A 22,578-nucleotide genomic window follows, 5' to 3' on the forward strand; every position below is an offset into this window, starting at 1 on the left:
ATTTTTTTAATGTCTGTTTATTTTTGAGAGCACGCACATGCGCGAGCAGGGGAGGGACAGAGAGCAAGAGAGACACGGAATCCAAAGCAGGTTCCTGGCTCTGAGCTGTCAGCACAGAGCTCATTGTGAGGCTTGAACTCATGACCTGAGCCCAAGTCAGATGCTTAACTGACTGAGCCACCCAGGCACCCCTAATGTATGTATTTTTGAGAGAGACAAAGCATGAGCAGGGGAGGGGCAGAGAGAGAGGGAGACACAGAATCTGAAGCAGGCTCCAGGCTCTGAGCAATCAGCACAGAGCCTGATGTGGGACTCAAACTCACAGACCATGAGATCATAACCTGAGCTGAAGTCAGATGCTTAACCGACTGAGCCACCCAAGTGCCCCTGAAAGCAATTTTAAATAGACCACTAGGGGTCAACTAAACATACCATTTATTTAACTGTCAGTGAGTAAAAATTAGATAAAACAACAGAATTCCTAATCTATCCTCTAAAACAAATCTAAGAATTTTTTAAAACTAAAGTTTTCCTTAATTTCATAGTATATAAAACCTGAAAAATATCTTTCAACATTTCCTGTGAACCAAGTAAGTTTTAGTTAAGTATGCCAAACACAGTGATTTAAATGTAATTGTTGGAGTACTTCATTTAGGGTAACAAACTTTCCCTTTAAAAATGCAAGGCTTTCAAAGTCAAAACTGGGAAAATCCTGGACAAAGAGAGACAACGTGGTCACCTTAACTTACTTTTTGTTAAGCCCCAGAAAGCACACTGAATACTCCCTTCCTGAATAAGCAAATAAAAACTTGGGCCTGTACTTACCTTGTTATTTGAGAGCATTTATATATATGTAAATATATATACATGCAATTCTGTAGCTACGTATAATTACTATGGATATGTAGGTGCTATATTTTTTTTTAATGTTTATTTATTTATTTTGAGAGAGGTGGAGGGAGAGAGAGAATCCCAAATAGGCTCTGCACTGACAGCAGCAAGCCCGAAGTGGGCTAACTCACACTGAGCCACCCACGACCCCTGATTTTAGAATTTTTATTTTAAGCCTTCCTTGACTGGTGGTTTCTCAGTGACTGAGCAGGTTTTTATACAGAGCATCAAACTAATTTTAGGTTCCTTTTGCAGTACAGATTAAGTGATCCATTTTTAACCTCCCAAGTTATCTCATTCTCCTATACATATTAACGTTTTAAAAAGTTGCTTAATACTATAAATTGTTAACAATAAAAAAATTAGCTGCTGGGGTGCCTGCATGGCTTAGTTAGTTAAGCGTCCGACTCTTGATTTCAAATCTGCTTTGGATCCTCTGTCCCCCTCTCTCTGTCCCTTCTCTGCTTGCATGCTCTCTCAAAAACAAACAAACATTAAAAAAAAATCCTAAAATCGTATTACTTACGAAATCTGAGTGGTCCCTTAAGTTTATAATAACTCACTTTCAATGTATAGAAGGATTTATGGTATGGAGACAAATTACGTTGTCAATTAAGTTAGTTCCACGCTAACTTAAAAACACTCAACAGAAAATGATGAAAGAGACAAAACTATTCAAGAACCCATTCTGTACAGACAGAACTGATTTAACTTGAATTACCTTGTTATTTTGTGGAAGGTAGGTATATCTATCTTGACTAAAAACAAAGTTATTAAATTCCTTTGGATTTAGAAAGATTAAGAGAAATTATAAACATGCTATGATAAGAGAAGAGGATTCAGTAGGCAGAGAGGGACAGATTAGGGCCTTAAGTCCCTTGGCAGGGAAAAACACCTGTTTTCGAACAATGCTGGGAGTGTGAGTGTCTGACCACAGCAAGTCCCCTCAGGCATAAGGTTCCTGTTAAGAATGCAACATACTCCACCTACTCCCCCTCAGGTTTCCCCTCCAGATTTTGACAAAAGACCTAAGTCAGGCCATAGACCACTCCTCATACAATGGAAAGAACCAATCAGATATGGACAACCCAGAACCTAGAACTAGCAAGCCAATAAGACTACAGTCTGAGAAAGAACAAGGGGGAAGGCAAGGGGGAGGGCTGACCAGATCCTTAAAAAAAAAAAAAAAAAAAGGACCCTAGCCTAGAGTCCTCAAGCATTCACTTTCAAATGTTCCTTCTCAGTAATGAGAGCTTTCCTTCTATTCTTACTTTCTTATACTCTAATAAACTTCTGCCCACTGCTCATTTTGTGTCCACCTCTTCATTCTTTGAAGCAGGGAGACAACGAATCCTGGGTATTGTGGTAAAAAATCCTGCAATACTTTAAAGATATTGAGGGTTCGGTTCCAGACCACAATAAAGCAATTATTACAATAAAACAAATCAAAATGAATTTTTTGGTTTCCCATGCATATACAAGTTATATTTTATACTATACTGTGGTCTATTAAGTATGCAATATCACGATGTCTAAAAAACTGTACATACCTTAGTTAAAAAACATTTTATTGTTGGGGCGCCTGGGTGGCTTAGTCAGTTGAGTATCCAACCCTAGATTTCAGCTTAGGTCATGATCTCACAGTTTGAGTTTGGGCCCCGCATCTACACTGTTAGCGCAGAGCCTGCTTGGGATTCTCTCTCTGAAAATAAATAAAATGCTTACTGGAAGCTCTAAGAAATGAAAGGGCAACTGGGAAGTAAAAGGAGACAAAACTATTAAATTATAAAGTTAGAACTAGGGTAGTAAAGAACTAAGCTTTTATTTTATAGGTAAGGAACTGGAGGGTTCAAAGATTGAGTGATCCCAGGTAATGAGGCCTTTTACACTTGAGGGAAAGAGCTCAAAAATTTTTTAAAGTTCATTTATTTAAGTAATCTCCACACCCAACGTGGGACTTGAACTCATGACCCTGAGATCAAGAGTCATATTTTTCTGAGCCAGCCAGGAGCCCCAGAAGAGCTCAAATCTTTTATTAACAGAGGTTTCCTACACTACAGACAAATCAGCTATTAACTGAATCCCTGCAGAAAAGCCCATTATCTTAATTCCCCTTTCTTTACTCCAAGTGCCCTCCATAGAAAGTTCTGATCTTAATTTCATCCTTTTGAATAGATGTCTCTATAGAAAATAGGCTTCTTTCAGTTTTAGAGTAGGAGGTAACCTTGGAGATCTTTGATCTAGTTTAAATTCCTCACTTGGGACAGGGTGAGAAGGTGTGGCAATCTTCAAATACTTTTCAGGGCTTTCAAGCGGAAAAGGGATTTGAAATTCTGTCTTATCTCCAAGGCGCAAAGAGTAAATGCCCAGAATTGCAGGTACCAAATTTCAACTCTCCAATTACAACTACCTAACATCAGAATAGGCCTCCCTCAGAGAAGTCTCTCCTAGGAAGATGTCCTAGGAGAGAAAAGTTACATAAAATATATGTGTGCCAGAGAAAGACCACAGCAAACTGTTAAGATTCCTTAACTAAATGGCATTACTGATTCCAAGTTCAGTAAAGTGTTATAGTGAAACTTAAGAGTTCCTGGTTTGATTTAACTTAAAGCTTAGCTTGTGAGACATCCCCAAAAACATGCTGTTAACCCAAATAATGTCAACTCCCGATGAAAGAGATCAGAGTGTGCCCTGTGTGTATGTGCACACTCAAAAGGAAGGAGATTGTGCAGGGAGGCACCTACCTGTTTTCCTGTAACAACTGAAAAATATACCTGGTAGTCAACAAGCTGTTAATCCAAATAATGTCATTTCCCCCATGAAAAGGACCAACATGTGTGTGTGAGAGAGAATATGAAAGTGGAGGCTATTGGGAGAGCCACTTACCTGCTTCTTGTAACAACTGAAAAATACAACTGGTAGTTTTATTTGAGATTGCAGCTTTTCCTTCCAGGTGATTCTTTCTGGCTGCATTTCCTGCTGTAATCTGGTCCTTGGACTGAAGGAGGACTTTTCCTGGACTATCTAGCAATTCATAGACTTCTTTTGTTTTACCCTCATAGAGTTTTTTACCAATATTCAGCACTGTGGAAATAAAATGGAAACATCAGATTTCAGGGAAAAATTTCCTAATTGAAGACTGAATTATCTAGAATGATGAATCAGGGAACATACAAAGTGGTTAATAATTTTAATAAAAATTCATTCACCTGCATAGAACCTTATACCCTACAAAGTATTTTCACAGGCATCATATTTGATTCACACAATTTTGTGAAAAATTAGAACTATGTAAATAATTACAATTGACCCTTGAGCAATGTGGGGTTTAGGGTTGAAAATCTGCATATAACTTTTACTCCCCCAAATCTTAACTAATAGTTTACTGCTGATCAGAAGATCAACGTTATCTGTTAAGAGGTAATGTTAAATGCTTGGGTAACATGTTTTGTCCGTTATGTGTATCTTAAACCATATTCTTACAATCAAACTAGAGAAAATAAAATTTTTTTTTTAAGTTTTTTATTTATTTTGAGAGAGACAGAGCACAAGCAGGGGAGGGGCAGACAGAGAGGGGGAGAGAGAATCTCAAGCAGGCTACAGCCTCAGAGCTTTCTGTAGCAGGCAAAATGGCAAAGTTCAGCCAGAAGGGTTTCTTGATGTTTAGTTAATGTGCAAGGAGAGGCACCCCCCACCCACTGAAGTTAGCCCATTTCCAAGAGCCTCTAATTTTTTTTTTTTAGTTCACAAGCATGTGCACAAATATGGGAGAGGCAGAGAGACAGGGGTAGAGAGAATCAAGCAGGTTCCACACTGACAGCATACAGCCTGATGCTGGGCTTGATCTCACAAACCGTGAGATCATGACCTGAGCCGAAATTAAGAGTTGTACGCTTAACTGATTGAACCACCCAGGTGGTTATTTCTTAATCTTTCTTCCCTATCCCCTACTGTTAATCCTTTCTCCACACTAAGATGTAGGAAATTGTGAGGAAGTGAGTACAAGAGACTCTAATTTTGATGCAGGTCACAGACCTAAAAAAAGTAGACTCTGGTCATTAGAAAGAATGATTTAGATGAAGATCAGAGGTAACAGAAGTTTAAGGACTTAAAATTTCCAAGGGAAGAAATCACCCTCACATTCCCAGAACAAGGACTCATTCTTAGTATTGGCATTTTTTAGTGTCTGTGCGCCAGGTACACTACGGATATACCAGTAAACAAGAGAGAGTTCTTGTTCTCATGAGACCTGAGCCTGAGGGAAGCTGAAATTAAACAGGACATCATAACAAGTATGATGTAAGAAACAGACTATAGGATCACAGGTTCACAGCAGGCTCACCTAACCTAGTCTAGACATCAGAGAAGAAAGGCTGGAACAAAGTGAGGATTAGGTTGTGATCAGAGGAAGGATAAACACTTAGCCAGAAGAGGAAAAGGGGTAGGTAGTGACGGTGACCATGGGGTAAAACAGTACATGGCAGAACTTCAATATGGTTGGAACACTGTGTGTGCATGCACTGCTATAGGGTAGGGGAAGGAGGGCAGCAGCTGAGAGTAAAAAAGAATGGCAGGAGATAAGACAAGGAAGAATTGGGCAGGGGTAAGATCACCAGCTAGCAGAGGTAACCATTAAACCAGTTACAATTCAGTTTAATAGTTGCCACTGCAGGGCACCTAATCTAGAGGATGAATCCCCACCCTATCATAATGTCCTGACTCACTGACAGGTTTAAAAGCCTCCTCAAGATAGAGCCTCAGCTTAGTGCTCCAACTTCACATTTCTTGATTCCCTTCCCAGAACTCTAACTTCCATGAATGAATTTCTATATCCCACTCACAGGCTTTTGACATGTTCTCTCTTGGCCCAAACATAGTTTCCTTCCCTTGCATTTCACTATTCATTCTTTAGGCCTCATACATCATGTTGATAATGTGTAGATTTTATCCTAAGAACAACCATGTGGCTTTTAAACACTTCAGCAAAATGACAGATTCCTATATTAGAAAGATTATGGCTGCTGCCTGGAAAATGAAATGAGGAAGGGGTGGATGGAAGAAAACTAAAGACTGAAAGACCAGTTAGGATGCTCTTGCAGCAATACAGCCCAAGAAATGTCCTGGTCTAAGGAAAAAGCAGTGGTTGAAAGGCTCAAGATATTTAAAAGGTACAAGTTTTAAGAACCACTCATTCAACATAGGGATAAAAGAGGGGGAAAGTCAAGGATGTTTCCTAGGTTAGCTACAAGGCAAAAGAAAGTTTTTAACTACTGCACCTCCACAATTCAGTTGAATCCATATTTATTACCTAGTTGTTAAACAGGGTAGGAATTTCAATTAATGGATAGAAAAAACATACTCATAGGAGACATATATTACAAGTGCCAAAACGCCTGCTAAGAACTAGCAGATGAATTCAGGAAAGACTGATGACTGAAAATAATTTGTGGCACTGAAATTTAAGAGTCTTGAAATGTATAGAACTTCCACAGAGAGGAGATAAAAAGTCTAGGGCTGTTCCCTCCAGTAAGGGAGCCACTAGCCACATTTGGTCATGAAATATGAAACACGGCTACTCCAAATTGAGATGTGAGTTAGGTTTAAAATACACAATGGATTTCAAGATGGGGAAAAAAAAGGATGCAAAATATCACACATTTACAAATATTGATTACATGCGGAAACGATATAGTTTTGGATATACTGGGCTACATATGATATATTTACAATTCATTTCACCTGTTTCATTTTACTTCCTAAAATGTGACTACTAGAAAACATAGTTACATAGTTTTACATATTTCTATTGGCACTGTTCTCCTAGACACCGCATAAATGAACACAGATGAGTGAACTTGGTGAATTAACCTAACTGGAATATAGGTATAGGATTCACAAGAGAGAAAAAGCAAAGTTAGGGTTGAAGGGATAGGAAGAAAGCAGTATGCAGGAGGTGAAAGGGTCTTCAGACTGAATTTTAATAGCTCTTGGGTTGCCACTGAACATTTTTGAGCAAGGAAGTGCCATTTAGAAATCATAAAAGTGCCATTTGAGAAAGATTAACCTGCCAGTTAGATTCTACCAGTTTGGATGTATGGAAGGAAAGACCTGCTCTAATACCCTGATTTTATGGAGTTGTTACTCGTTATCATCTGGATCTTTTTGTTTGGTCTCTATATATATTTTTTTACCTAAGTTCAATTTTCTTTGTGGAAGACAATGTACTGACTAGCCAACACAAACAAGTTGGTTCATCATAAATTTAAAAATTGGGTGTGTGGGGAAAAACACACTTAACCAGCATAAATGTCACAAGCTATTTTTCCTGAGGATCTAATCACTCACACATAAAATGATTATGTAACTATAAATGCAAACTAAAGCAAGGCAACTTTTTGCCTGGTGCTTTTGGAGCTCTTCAAAGCCATCATGGCATCAAAAGACTATAAAACACACACACATACAAAATCTGGACAGAAAAAAAGTAAATTTTCAGTAAATTCAATTATTAACTTTAAGGAGATAGCAGGTTATTATTAACCTAATAGGAAAAGCAGGACTTTGAAAAATCCACACGTTTCTGTGATTGTTTTGCAATATCTATTGATTACCAACACGATTTTCAGGCACCTCTCCAACCCCTGACCATTTCTCTTTGTAATCACTCTTTCTCTACTTCGTTTCCTTTCCCCAATCCAGAGTCAGTTCCGAGTATTTCAGAAAGTTCGGAGAGGCCCGGGAGGGCTGGGTTTCCTACGCCTCTCTTGGCGGTGCCTGGGCCACGTGTCCACCCGCCCAGCGGCCTAAAGACAAGGCTGCAGGGAGACCAGACACCGCCCGGGGGTGGGAGAGGCAGCCAGGAGGGCCGCAGGGCGCGCACGTGTCCGCACCGAGCTCGCAAGCTCCAGGCGGAAGGGCCGGGAGTCCCCGGAATATTCCTGGGGATGCCTGTTACTCACCCTCAGCTGTAGCCATTATCCTGCGTGGGCTGGGGGCAAACGCCGCGCTGGGAACAGAGGCAGGGCTCTGGAAAAGAGGAGTGGTCAGAGAGGCTCACCCGGCGGGGAAGGGAGGGCGGCGCACAGACACACCCCCGGCCAGGCCTGGTATTCCGGAGCGCAGACTCAGGCTCTCAGCTAGTACCACAGTCCGGAGGAATGCCTGTCTTCTCTGCTGCCCCGGCGGAACTTCGGCTCCGGGAGCTAGCTTTACCCCCGAGGCTTCCCGCCGCGCAGACGCAGAGACGCAGGCTTCCCCCCGCCCCTACCACCTCGCGCGGGCGCTGTTCCAGAAGAGGCGAAAAGTGGCGCGCACTGGCGGCCCCTCCCGACTCTACAGAGGCTCGCTGACCAGCCCCCTTCTCCTCAGCGAGAGCGGTTCATAGGTTGGAGCGTACCAAGTAATGACGACCGGGGGAAAGCATGTGCGGAGGAGCATACAAAATTTACATCTTCTGGCAGAGAAATGACGTTAACCCTACTACTTTCATCACCCTAACCTTGGATGTTAGAAAATAACGGAGATTTCCACGTGCAGCAAAAGCAGCTCCCCGTAGGGCCCCGGCGGAGGACTAGCTCCACCCTAGGCGTCTGTGACTCCTCCTCTCAGCCAAGGAGCCTCTAGCCCCCTCCACGCTCATTGGTGGATACTGAAGGGGCGGGGCAGGGTGGCAGGGGGCGAGCTAATCACGCTTACTTTAGGAAAGCGCGCGCCGCCGCAGTAGCTAGGGTCGTGCGGCTGGGAAGGAAGCGAGCTTGAGGCGTAAGGGCCGAGCGGGCAGCTGGTTGGTGCTCAGGCCGCTGCCGCGGCGGCAGGTCCCTCCACGTGCTTTCGGCAGCGACATGGAGCTGGAGGAGTTGGGAATCCGAGAGGAATGTGGCGTCTTCGGGTGCATCGCCTCAGGAGAGTGGCCCACGCAGCTAGATGTACCGCATGTGATCACTCTGGGACTTGTGGGTCTGCAGCACCGGTGAGCAACCGGCTGAGGGGTGGGGGTGGCGGCGCGTGTGCTGCTTCTTCAGCACAAGCTGTTTCCCGCGGCCCGTGTTAGCGAGCTCGTGCGCGCCTGAGGGCCAGGAGGCCAGACCTCTACTACCTGGATTGGTATCTGCCTGTGGCATCGACTAGGTGGCCAAGGCGTGCGCGGGCACCACCTTGCATCCCTGGACTTCTCCCTCTCAAGCTCTAGTGCTGTTCAGGGGCTCCCCTCCTCCCAGTATGCACCCCTCACAAGTCTGGCCAATTTGTTAAGGCTCCGGTTCTCTAGGGTTAGGCGGGTCGGAACTTCTCCCCGACTTAATCTTGCAGAGCCTGGAGCTGCTTTTGAGAAAGGTTTGTGTGGCGTGGCTGCTGGTCCAGGACTTACAACACCTTGAGGTGTTCGCGCGGAACCTTCAACCCACCACAAGCTTTTGTTTGCAAGGGCAGGGCTGCTGTTGAGCAGACTGGAGATTTGAATGTAGGCACAGCTATGAGAATTTAGGAATTCTAGAGTTCATACCCCCGGAAACAGCTAGTTGATATCAAAAGGAACTCCCGGTTGTAGATCTCATACAAATTAACTGAAAATAAACCAGTCACAGGAAATAGTGCATCTGAAAAAGATGCACGGGTTTCAGATAATGAAGGAAAAAGGTTGTAAGAAGATGCCAGGAAGTAACTCCCTTCTTTATTTAAAAGGGAGCAGTTCCTGTATGACAGGATACATACGGATTTTTGGTAGATCCCTTTGAGTTAAAAAATAACTTGGCTTCTGTGATCGTTCCGTTTTTTACTACCTGGAATTTGCTATAAATCTAGATTTAACATTATCGCTGAAAGTATTACAAAGTTTTCATGAGGCAGTAACTGCAGCAACAACTTGTAGAACATTTAAGCAACTTGGCGATAAAACTTATCAGCAATATAGGAGCAACAAGTATAAATGAATTACAAATGATTTGCTTTCCCTCACCAAACTTGAAATGTAAGTAGTCTTTTTGATCTTTTCAGGGTCGCAAATACTTGAGTTTGTTTCACATCTTGTGTATGCCTCCTTAAATGCTGAGAGTGACTTAGAGTCTGGGAGGAATCAAAAAGAATATTTTTAACTTGAATGACTCTAACTTGGATACTTGTGGGTTGACCCTAATAGAAATCTTGTCTTAAAATACTGTACATTTTTTTGAGAAGATTAGATACAGAATCCAAGGAAAAACTAAAATCTACTTATATGGTAGTGCAGAGCAACATTAGTTTATAACATCTTAGGATAAGTTATTGTGGATATTCTCTGAAGGTAAGAGGTGTGCAGAAACGAGGGATGTTTATAGAGTTGCCTGGCAGTCTGTGGGAGACCAATGAACTGACCTTGATTTTTTTTTTTAATTATTTACTTTTTAACTAAAATAACTCAGAATGTTCATCTTCAGTCTCCTTTAAATATGTGCTGGAAGAAAAAAGGACTTTTTTTTTCAAGTGAATACAACTTGATTCCTAGCTACATGCACTTTTCTGTAGTTGCTTTTATGTGAAAGCATTATGCAATTAGACAATACAAGATAAGGGCAATAAAAATGTAATTATAATAGAGCAATAATAAATGGATTCTATGAGACTGCTCATTTGGCCAAGTAAATCTTTGTTAACCTGGTTTTGAAGATTGACCTTGTGATGTTTTCAATAACAGTGGCAAGGAACCCAGTAGCTTCTGAGGCACAAATATATTAATGGAAAACTGTTTAAGATTTTCCTTGTGTAGGCATAGAATCATTAAGGGGCACTGAGGAGGCTGTTCCTCTCCCATAATTTTATCCAATTCAAAATTTTGAATTAGCAGAAGTCCCTACTCTTTAGAGGAACTGACTCGGATTGGAAGAATATCTCCCTGATGTCTTAAAGATAAAGTCTACTCTGAACTAGTAGGTAGGGCTCAGAGATTAAGAACCAATGTTTTTCAATGACATTGAATCAAGGAACATTAGAACTGGATGCCTTAGATAGGTTATCATAGTGCCTTAGATAGGTTATCATAGTTTAGTATATAGTAGAGTTAGTTATATACACTGTACACTGGCAAGTGGTGGTCCGTTGCAGAGGTCTGTACCTCCTCACCTACTTCCATTCAATCGTTAGTTGTTTTAAAACCACAGTAATACCAATTCTATTGTTGGATTTTTTTTTTCCTTTTTGATGAAGGAATTTCTCATGCATTATCTTTTTAAATCATGGAATCTAGAAGGTGAGATTGTTATCACTTTTGCATTGTATTTGGTTCTGTTTTTGTCTTAGGCATAATCTGATCTAAAATATTTATAGTTTTGGGGATAATAGCGTACCTGAAAGTTATAATATGTATTTCATGTAAAAACAAATAGAACATCAATCACTAGATAGTCATGCACTGGATACTTAATCCAGATGGGTTCATCCAGAAGTACTTTCTTTCTAGTAGTTCTGGCTATTTGCAGATTTATTCCATAGTTCTACTTTCTGTCAAGGGGAATTTTAATTTAACATTTTCAGTGTCCTCTTCAGCTGTAAACTGTGTGCCTGTGTCTTCATGCCACATACATTTAATCACCACATGCTTTTTCAGTTCTAAAAACTATATTTCAGTGGTTTGCAGAGTTCTGAACAAACCACACACACCTTTGTAGATCAGACATTTTCGTGTTTAAGGGGCACCTGGGTGGTTCAGTTGGTTAAGCATCTGACTCTTGATTTCAGCCTAGGTCACTATCTCATGGTTTATGAGATCAAGCCCTGTGTCAGGCTCCTTGTGCTGTCAGCCCCTCCCCCCACTCATGCTGCACTTGCTGTCTCTCAGAATAAATAAATAAATACATTTTAAAAAAAGAAATTTTCAAATTTTCATGTTTAAACCACAGGCATGTTTTCTGGAGGCCAGAATGACATGGACGTATTTTGAAGATTCCATGAAAGGAATTATTAAAGTTTCATAGATTTATCTGATGAATCAACTAGTTCACCTTTTCTTGGTTAATTAGGAGATGAAAATGCCTGCTCTTTCAGTGACTTATAATTTCCCTGGGTTAGGAATTGAACCCTACAACTGATAAACATTTTCATACTTCTAAAAACTTTGAGATTTACCTGATGAAGTTGGATCACGTAGGGAGTCTCCTGTCTGTAGAAACATTCTGTAGAATCTTTTCGTTGTGTTATGCTCTGAGGAAACCGATTTGCAGTGATCTCAGGAGCAGTTTTCTTAAGAGATACAGACACTGGTTCTGTAAACAGAGCATATAACATTATCACTGGAAAGGCTACTTGTGAGAAAGATGCACTCAGACAACCTTTATGGAATTAGTTTCCATTTATCTTCATTTAGTTTGTTGGAGTACACAGGAATAGATTGTCAGAGAACTTGCTTTGAGTTGCCAAATTTAAGGCTGGTAATAACTTTATTTTGATATTCATCTCTTAGTAATAATGACCAAATATGTCACATTTCTATATCCTTGGTTGGGGAAGTGACTTATGTTAAAACTGTCCTTGCTAATTTTTCCAGTCTTTGGTTTTTTAAAGACTTTAATTCAATTACTTTTATAATTTAATGATTCTCAGTTTTCAGTCATAAGTGTTTTAAACTTTTCCGGTTATAATTATTATTTATAACTTCGCTTTTTGTATTAGTTTGAAGCAGAATTTATCTATCCCTAAAAGAGTTTCAAAGTACCACTGCTTTTTCATTCTGGTCAATATTGGAAATAACATTGAGACTTGGGAAATCTAGTCCTAGGTTTCCTAGCAACATCAACTTGATCTTGGGCAAGTCTCCTAACTTCTGAGTCTGTGTTCTCATCTGTTGGGCTAGACTTATGTACTTAAAGGTTCAATGGGCAAAATCCAGTGGGTTGGAAATGATACTTTTGTGTGATTAGCCCTTAGCAATTTTCCTTTTCCTAGTAACATCAGTTTGATCTTGGGCAAGTCTCCTAACTTCTGAGTCTGTTTTGTCATTTGTTGGGCTAGACTTATGTACTTACAGGTTCAATGGGCAAAATCCAGTGGGTTGGGAATAATATTTCTGTGTGGTTAGCCCTTAGCAGTTTTCCTTTTCAGTAGCATATACACTATAGGGCATAGGAAAAGTTCAGGCAACTCATCTGACTTGGACTTTAGGTCCAAAAATGGAGAAGAATATTTTCACCTCACTTGAGATAATAAGGGTCGTGGAGAATAGGGAGGTTCCAGTTATTATCTAATACTTTATTTGAAAAATACTTAAGCTTCTGTTGTGTATATATAAGGCCCTGTGGTCAGTGCTAGGAATACTGTACTTCACAGGGCCAATGTGGTCCCTGGACCTCACAGAGAGGCAATGTTAGCCAGATGGTTCAAGAGCACAGACTTTTCTATGCCTCTATTTCCTTCTCTATAAATTGTGTATAATGATAGCACCTACATCTTAGAGTTGTGGTAGGAAGTAAATGCATTAATATACGTAAAGTACTTAGAAGAACTGTACCTAGATATATGTATACCTGTGACCTTCTGTCCAACTCCTGGGTATGTACTGTCTAGGAATGCATACATATGTTTACTGGAAGACAGGTACAAGAACTTTTATAGCATTATTTGTAATAGTCCCCATCTGGAAACAATGGAAATGTCCAAGAGTGGAATGGATAAAGAAGGTGGTGGTATGTATATTCATATATGGAATATTCAGCAGTAGTGAAAAAGCAAACTCCTACTACAAGTAAAATCATGGATGAATCTCACAGTGTTTAGTCAAAGTAGCTTGACATAAACACATACCAGAAAAGTAAGAACATCTTGTATGATTCCAAATTTAATCTATGGTAATAGAAGTCAGAAGAATGACAACCTTTATAGGGGCTAGCAAGATGATTAATGACTGGGTGTAATGTTTTATATCTTGATTTGAGTGGTAGTTGTATGGGTGTGTTCACTTTGTAAATATTAAGCTGTTAAACTATTTGTATATACTCAAAATAATTTGATTATAAATCTATAAAATGCTGAAGTTGGATTATCCTAAAGATCCAGAGAGATGCAGTGATTTGCTCTGTGTTACTAGTGTCAAAGAGAAATTAGAACTCAGGTTTTCTGAGTCTCAGTTCAGTGCTTTTTCCTCTATTCTGCAATTTTTTTTCTTTCATATGCTATACTACCTCGTATTACCTTTTCTGACAGCTGTAATGAGTCAGTTTGGAATTATAGCTCACATAATTAATTTGACTTATTTGTAGAGTTACTAAAATGTTACACCCTCTAGTAACTACCTTTAGAGAAAACTAAAATTCCAGATTTACTACTTTGTGGGTTTTTTTCCTTTTCTATATCAGTATTCTGATAGCAATCATTGCAAATAGTAATTTAAAGGCTCATGATGAATGGACAGTTGTGCAGAAATTTCTGACTCTGGGAAATTTTCCATTTACTCTGTTACTTTCACTCTTAATGAGCTATGAAAGAAATCATTGCTCAGTCTTTTTTGCTCTCACACAGCTTATAAACATATTTAGTCTAAACTGTCAAGGACAGGAATAAATATCTTTTATCAGGAAAAAGCAACGGAAGTTTTTTTCAGTGTGGAAGAACTTGGCATTTCTCAAGCTCTTACCATCTTCATGTGCTTTTCTTTTGATGCTCAGAGGTCTTGGGTTTTTGGCGTGACCTTCAAAAAATTCTTAAAAGAACATAGGAAAAGAATCATTATATGACATTTAAAATACATTGGCCTTCCAGATTTGAGTTCAGTAAAGTAAGAATATCAAAGCAGTTGGACAAATGAAGAATGAGTTTAAGAATTAGGAATATTTTGGTATAAGGTTTGGAAAGAAATTGAAATTCTTTACTTAAATTTATTGGGTCATTTGAACATACAGTAGTGTGAGGGTTTTATTTTTGAGGAATTTTTTACTACATTACAATACAAAGAAAAACTTAAGAGAAATTTTATTTTAAAAAGTCAATTTCAAGGTTACCATGTTTCCATTTGGCAGTTCTGAGAGCTGGTCCTCTTAAGATGCAGTCAACTTCTTCATAAAATCTCATTTTTCTTTGAGGGTTGCCATTTTTCTTTTGTAAAACTCTGTATTCATATTTTAAATTTTTGTATTTGGTACGACATTGTTTCCAGTCTCTGTCTATTCCAAACTGCATTAGTCTTCTGGCAATTTCCTCAAATATTTCTTTGTTTCTTGTGGCCCTTTCAAGCGTTTGCTTAATTTTTTCATCAGACCATATGTGTATAAGCGCTCTGACCTCATTGTCACACCAGTGTTTTCCAGCCTCTGTGTCGCTCACTGTTATAATCTGTAAATGATTTTTAGCATCTTCTAAAGGAATATGATTACCTATAAATCAATGTGATTTACAATTATACAAACTTATAGATAAATCTTGTATTTGAATATCATTCATTTAAAACAACCTGGATTGACATAAAGCACTGAGAAATATAATGATTTCAATGTGAGGGTCAAAAACTTTTTCATGTGTTCATATTCAAATAAGATATTTTAAAAATTATAAGGCAGATTAATCTCCAATGTTGGTGAGAATAATTTAGCTTTTCATCAATAGGTATTCTTCGCTGGATTTTTACAAATAGGAGAGTCTTGGTGTAACTTCTTAAACTGTATATATATATTAGCTTTAAATACAAAAAAAATTTTTTTTAATTCAACAATTTAGACCCTGTACCTGACCCAGTGATACTCTGTAGTGCTGTGGGGCTGTCCACCTCTTCTGAGGCTGTACTTACAGTGTCTTCCTCTGTCAGAAAGCAAAGAAAAGAGCAGTGTATATTTGTTGTTCACAAAACTCAAATTTACTTTTGCAATTGAAGATTATACTGAGAAAATAGTAATGCTGGATTCCACCATCAAAACTGTAACCTCATAGCCAAGAACATTTGTTATCTCTAACCAAATTTTAAAATGCCTTTGTAGGATTCACCACCTTGAAAATCTTGGAAGTATTCTGCCTTAAAAGTCTCAAGGCACAGTATGCAGTATTTGAGAATATGATAGCACTTTTAGACCCAGTTTTGTAATATGTTTCATTGTTGCATTTTAATGCTTGACAAAGAACTTACATCTCTTTTTCGTTTGATCCTCATTGTAACTGAGAATGAGCCTTTCTGCAATACATATAAACAAAGAAAAGACCTTAAAATTAAGTGGTCTGGGGGCACCTGGGTGGCTCAGTCGATTAAACATCTGATTTTTGATTTTGGCTTAGGTCACGGTCTCACGGTTCTTGGGTTCGAGTCCCACGTGGGGTTCTGTACTGACTACACACAGAGTCTGCTTGGGATTCTCTGTCCCTCTCTCTCTGCCCCCCCTCCCCCCCCCCCCCACTCCATGCTGTCTCTGTCTCTCTCAGAATAAACTTAAAAAAAGAGATTAAGTGGTCTTAGCAATTTTCATGTTGAGAGGTTAACAGCAGACAGGTAAATATTTTAAGGAACTGATGGTGCTTAGCTTGGTAAATATACATTTATTGTAGTGTAGCTCTGTACATATAGAATGTTTTTTTTTTTAATTTTTTTTTTCAACGTTTATTTATTTTTGGGACAGAGAGAGACAGAGCATGAACAGGGGAGGGGCAGAGAGAGAGGGAGACGCAGAATCGGAAACAGCCTCCAGGCTCTGAGCCATCAGCCCAGAGCCCGACGCGGGGCTCGAACTCACAGACCGCGAGATCGTGACCTGGCTGAAGTCGGACGCTTAGCCGACTGCGCCACCCAGGCGCCCCCATATAGAATGTTTATAAGTCAGCTGTAGTTTGGGGAAAGCTCTTCCTTATATGCATGTGTTGGATTGCTGTATTGATGCTATGATAGTTTTCTTTCCCTCCTGTACTTTCCTATACACTGGGACATTATTATTATCTTTTTTAATTTGGGGTGTCTGGGTGGCTCAGTCCGTTAAGTGTCTGACTTGGCTCAAGTCATGATCTCATGGTTGGTGAGTTCAAGCCCTGTATCCATCTCTCTGCCCTTCCCCTGCTCATGCGCGCGCTCTCTCTCTCTCTCTCTCTCTCTCTCTCTCTCTGTCAAAAATAAAACATTAAAAACATTCTGTGTTACTACTATTGTCTGTGCTGTTGCTTGTAATGATTGTTGTAAAACTGGATAAAACTACACAGTGTTTTGTTTTGTTTTTAATTTTTTTCATTATTTATTTTTGAGAAAGACTACAAGCAGAGGAGGGGCAAAGAGAGAGGGAGACAAAGAATCTGAAGCAGGCTGCAGGCTCTGAGCTGTCAGCACAGAGCTCGTGGTTCGAATCCACGAACCATGAGATCATGACCTGAGCCGAAGTCAGATGCTCAACTGACTGAGCTGCCCAGGTGCCCCCAGTAGTTATTACCAATAGACAAGTGAGGCCAGAGGTGGTTAGGGGGCCTATAAGATGCAGCAATAGCTATGTGGAGATTTATATGAGGATAGGACCAGATCTTCTTATTTTAAGGACATGTTTGCACAGTAAGACTAGAATGAATTTTAGCTTTTACCAACATTAAGACCTTCAATAACAGGTTGTATTTTGGAGCCACAAAGGCTACCTAATAGGCTACTTTTTTTTTAATTGAAATTTTTATTGAGATAATTGTAGATTCACATGCAGTTGTTAGAAATAATAGAGATCCCTTCTACACTTGGCCCAGTTTTCTCCAATGGTAACATTTTGTTAAACCATAATATACTAATAAATGAAGGGTATTGACATTGATACAGTTCACTATTCTATTCAGATTTCCCCTTTTACTTGCACTCACTGTGAGTTATGTATATGTATTATATTTTATAATAATTTTATCACCTTGTAGGTTCATGTCACCACCATCAAGGTCAAGATAATCAAGGGTTCCAACACCATAAGGATCCCTCTGGTTGCCCTTTTATTTTTTTAAAGTTTATTTATTTTGAGAGAGAGGGTATGCTTGAGTTGGGGGGAGGAGAGGGCAGAGAGGGAGAGAGAATCTCAAGCAGGCTCTGCACAGACAGCACTGTCTGTGCAGAGCCCCACAAGGGGCTCCATCTCATGAACTGGGAGATCATGACTGAGCCCAAATCAAGAGTCAGATGCTTAACCAGTTGAGCTACCCAGGTACTGCTGGTTGCCCTTTTATAACTAGACTTACCTTCTTTCATCCATGCCTAAGCCATTCTCCCACCCTCACCCCACTGGCTACTTTTTGGAGAGCACAAGTCCAAGGTAAATTTTGGCAAACCTTATTTCAACAGAATCTGAATTTATAACATTTTACCTAAGTGACTAAAACCATCAGTTTTAGGCTCAGGCACATGTCCTACTTCTGGGTTATGGAAATATTAACAGATATTAGGTGTCCCATAGAAATTTTGAGTAGTTAGTCCCAGAAAATAAGATGTCATATTGGAGAGTGGTAGTGTGGAAATCCCTACACTTAGCATATTTTAAGGAAAGAGAAGCATTTAGTTTTTATTATGTTTCTATCCCAACTGATACACTGCCATTCACTTCTCACACTCACTACCTGGAGTTAGCTAGCATCAGACTCTACAGCTCTAAGGGCTCACTCTTGCATAAAACTGCCCTTACATCACATGCCAGCCACAACTTCAGCTGACTGGCTACAAACTTAGGTGATGCCGTAATCCCCTCAGGTTTGATAATTTGCTAGAACAACTCCTAGAATTTAGGAAAGTCCTATTAGGATTACAGTTTTATTATAAAAAATAGAACTCAGGAACAACCAAATGAAGATCCACATAGGGTAAGGTCTGGGAGGGTCCTAGATGCAGAGTCTCCATGCCCTCTCCCTGTGGAGTCAGGGCCTGTCACTCTCCCAGCACATCAGTGTGTTCACCAACCAGGAAGCTCTTCTAAGCCAGTTTTTATTGACATGATTATGACATGATTAATTAAATCATTGGCCACATGATTGAACTTAGTCTCCAAAGTTACTTCCCTGCTAGAGGTCAGGGTGGCCTAAAATTCCAACCCTCTTAATCCCAAGGTTTGTCGTTTTGGTGACCAGTCCTATCTTGAAGCTCTTTAGAAACCCAGCTTGGAACACCTCATTAAAATAAACATTCTTTTTCTGATTTCAGCTCAGGTCGTGATCTCTGGGTTGGTGAGTTGCAGTACCGCATCTGGCTGTCTCTGGTCTGCACAGAGCCGGCTTAGGATCCTTTGTCCCCCTCTGTCTTTTCCCCTCCCTGCTCACGTGTGCGCTCTCTCTCAAAAATAAACATCAAAACAAATTTTTAAAATAAATAAATAAAAAAGACTTTCACCACTGGAAATTCCAAAGGTTTTTGAAGCTCTGTGTCAGGAACTGGGGACAAAGACCAGATTTTAATTTTTTAAAGATTTTAAGCAATCTCTCAGGTCACACCTTTAATTATCAAGTTGCCTATATTTATCAGCTTACCTAGGTCTGAACTTTCTTTTTTTCATACTTATAATTTTTGGGTTTTCTGAAATTTTAACAATCACATCTTTATTGGGTTCTTCTGTTGGATTAAAAATTTAAAGGTTCTCAGTATTGTGGTTCATGTGATCAAAGTACATTAGCTTATGATAATTTTACTGCTAAGATTACCCAAATTGCGTGCAAAATTTACCAAACTTTTAAAATATTTAATTTAGAAGAAAATTATTCCCAATTTTTGTTTTAATATAAATAAACCAAAATAACTGAATTTGAGAAAATAAACTTGGAATAACCTCTGAGTTACTAACAATAGATAATTTAGTGCCCTCTGCTGGCCATCACATTGTTAATTTTTGTGAAATTGTGGGGATAGTGAATCATATTTTAATTTTGGAGATATGTTTTACCACATCCAAAAAGAAAATAGATCATTTTAAGATTCTTCTTAAGAGAACAGTGTAGTCTTTCACTTCTGATTTTTAAGCTGATGATAAGAGTGGTCTCTAATAGGATATATATGTATGTATGCATGCACGCCTGTCTGTCTCCACCCCTCAGAGCCGGAAGCAATCCACCTTTGGCTACCTCTACAAGAAAGCAGTGACTTGCAAGAATACCCAGATATTGAAGTATTCCAACTCATATAAATAGGCACTGATACTGGAGATGAATTTAGTCAATTTTAGGTCTATTCAAAAGAGATAGGTAACGCACAAGATTGTCAAACACAGATTTCTCTTCCGGCACCATTTTCCTGGTAACATTCTGATTGCTTTTATACTCCCTTGCCTGTACCTCACGTGGGGGGAAAAATAAATTTATTTTAGATGCAAAGAAGTAGTTATTCAATTTTCATGGGCCATTTCTTCTTATTTATTGTAATAGATAGGCATAGCCCACGAGTTCTGTGATTCTTCCCAGTGATTAACTTCTTTCATATGGCATTAGTCATTCATTTTTTAAAGTGATAATTGGAATGGCTATTTTTTCTTGCCTAAATGGAATCAGACTGGATTTGATGTATTACTTTCTTCAGCCCTCTGCTGGTCTTATTCTCTAAATAAGACAGCCTAGCTGTGGTTTTCAACCCTGGCTGTGCTTGATGATCTTACAAAAATATAGGTACCTGAACCCATCCTATAACCTACACTTGACCAAAATCTCCAGGAGTTCTAAATAGGGAACTAAGTAGTTATCTAGAATCCGGGAGGTCCACAGCTCTAGCTAGATTTTTATTTGAAATAAGAAGGAATCTCCTGGCATACATTTAAGATGGGGAAAAAAAAATTAACCTTTAGGAGATCAGTTTTATGACCAAGGGTCAATGTTAACAATATGGGGCAATAGCAACTCAGATTACAATATTTCATTAGTAGAATATATAAAATCAAAATAAAATGACCTCTACCTATTTTTACAAGAATGTTTATGACTTTATTGTGTTTTTGTTTTTAAATTTTTTTTTAATATCCATTTGTTTTTGAGAGAGAGATGGAGAGAGATCGAGCGCAAGTGGGAGAGGGGCAGAAAGAGGGAGACGGGCAGAAAGAGGGAGACAGAATCTGAAGCAGGCTTCAGACTCTGAGCTGTCAGCCAGAGCCTGATGCAGGGCTCGAACCCATGTGAGACTCTGACCTGAGCTGAAGTTGGACACCCAACCGACTGAGCCACCCAGGTGCCCCTATTGTGTTCTTGTTTTTAAAGAAAGGTATTTGATGTGAATTTTTATCCTGAAGATAAATATTCGTATCTTTATACCTCAGTACAAAATCTTCTAAATAGTACAGTGGCAATTTGTGCCTCAATAATTGTGCATTGCAGTTGTGCCTAAAGTCCTTACCTGTTTAAATTTTTTCCTTACGCATTTAGCTGCTGGGATTCTTATGGGTTTATACCTTTGCTTTTATTTTCATGGGAAAGTTTAAAATAAGTTAACTTCTAGAATGACTGTAAATATTTCCTGTTTCACATTTTCTAAACATATTCCAAATTAACATATAAGCATACCAGACAGTTTTAAAAAACCCTCTCAGTTTTTATCTGGCTGAATGTTTTCCTTTCACATATAAAAAATTATCTTGAGGTATTGGACTTAAGTGAGTCCAGAGGACTAACAAGCTAAAGTCTTCTGAATGCCAAGGTTCTTAACTTTTTCCATGGAAATCTTTCTATCTCACTAAACACAATTGGATTTTAACTTTTTTTTTTGTTTTTCTTTTTCCTTTTAATGACAAGAGTCATTGCTGTGATGCCCTGAGAAACCTTAGGAACACAGTTTTGTTTACCTTTGTTATCGTACCCCTAGTCAGCTGCATGTTCCTATCGTGTTAGTCTCCTTAATTTCTCCCTATTTCCACCTTCCACTGTTCTAGCAGCTTTCGTTTCTCCCACTGAGCTTTTAATCTACCATCTCTGATAAATCAGACAAAGAAGTTTGCCAAGGGTGTGGGGAATTTGATTACCTGGTTTGTTAATCAATATGATCTTTACATTTTCCAAGGTTGTATGAATCTTTGAACTATGTGCAAGGTCTGTGATGGCTAGGCTTTTGTTTGAGGGCCTGGTGATCCCCTCATCCCTCATTTTGGTTTGTGTAAAAGGCAAACAGTCAAATAGGAAGCACTTACTTTGCTCTACCCCCTTAGTATTCTTTACCATAGGGCAGTATTTCTTAAACTTAAGCATGCATAAGTTCTCAGACAGTGCTGATGCTGCTACACTTTGAGAATAACAGCCATAGGGAACGTTATGGGTCATTAATCGTTTTCACCTTCCATTTTTGCATTTTGTAAATATGAGTATTATTCTTCATATAATGTTATAACTTCGTATATGTTCTTAAAGCGTCTTACAGTATTTTAGTTATTGTAGCATCTTATTATACTATTATATATAAAATATAATTATAAAACCCATCATAAAGGCCCCATCCTTGTGACCTCATCTAAACCTAATTAACTCCCAAAGGTCCCGTCTCCAAATGCTCTTGCATTTGTTGATACGACTTTAGGAGTGACATATTTCAGTCCATAGCAACATCATATAAAAACATCTTATGTATTTTTTCACACGCAAAACCAAAAAAATGTTGTTTTACCTGTGCCAGGACTTTGTTTTACTTCTCTCTCTCTTAGGTCTTCTGACATATTACTGACTAAATCATCTTCAGCTGCTTCTCCAGCAATGACTGTGTGAACATAGTGGGATATATGGTGATTTGCTTTTATTCACTTTCAGGATTGTGTTTTAAACTCTAATATGTTATTTTCCCTTTTACAGTGA

The 22,578-nt window shown here is 39.1% G+C and overlaps 2 protein-coding genes across 11 annotated transcripts in view; one reads left to right on the forward strand and one right to left on the reverse strand.

The window, feature by feature from the left end:
• PAICS (phosphoribosylaminoimidazole carboxylase and phosphoribosylaminoimidazolesuccinocarboxamide synthase) overlaps nucleotides 1-22,578 on the reverse strand; it is a 47,624-nt gene that overhangs the window by 17,149 nt on the left and 7,897 nt on the right. For 3 of the 10 annotated variants that reach the window (XM_003985360.5, XM_045056334.1, XM_019829466.2), the window contains 7 exons: nucleotides 22,394-22,483; nucleotides 15,571-15,642; nucleotides 14,850-15,221; nucleotides 14,486-14,551; nucleotides 11,986-12,122; nucleotides 7,851-7,917; nucleotides 3,778-3,975 (listed from right to left, as the gene is read on the reverse strand). In XM_003985360.5, the coding sequence (XP_003985409.3) occupies nucleotides 3,778-3,975; nucleotides 7,851-7,917; nucleotides 11,986-12,122; nucleotides 14,486-14,551; nucleotides 14,850-15,221; nucleotides 15,571-15,642; nucleotides 22,394-22,483 (1,002 nt within the window). Of the gene's footprint in view, nucleotides 1-3,777; nucleotides 3,976-7,850; nucleotides 7,918-8,287; nucleotides 8,307-8,389; nucleotides 8,409-11,985; nucleotides 12,123-14,485; nucleotides 14,552-14,849; nucleotides 15,222-15,570; nucleotides 15,643-22,393; nucleotides 22,484-22,578 lie in introns of those variants that run through there. The other 7 variants (XM_045056337.1, XM_045056336.1, XM_045056339.1 and 4 more) reach the window with 5 other exon arrangements.
• Nucleotides 8,592-22,578, forward strand: part of PPAT (phosphoribosyl pyrophosphate amidotransferase) — a 35,809-nt gene continuing 21,822 nt past the window's right edge. The window contains exon 1 of the mRNA XM_003985361.5: nucleotides 8,592-8,860. Within this exon, the coding sequence (XP_003985410.3) occupies nucleotides 8,733-8,860 (128 nt within the window). The 5' untranslated portion in view covers nucleotides 8,592-8,732. The remainder of the gene's footprint in view (nucleotides 8,861-22,578) is intronic.

The sequence above is a fragment of the Felis catus genome, chromosome B1 (assembly GCF_018350175.1).
Source record: "Felis catus isolate Fca126 chromosome B1, F.catus_Fca126_mat1.0, whole genome shotgun sequence".
NCBI classification, from domain to species: domain Eukaryota; kingdom Metazoa; phylum Chordata; class Mammalia; order Carnivora; family Felidae; genus Felis; species Felis catus.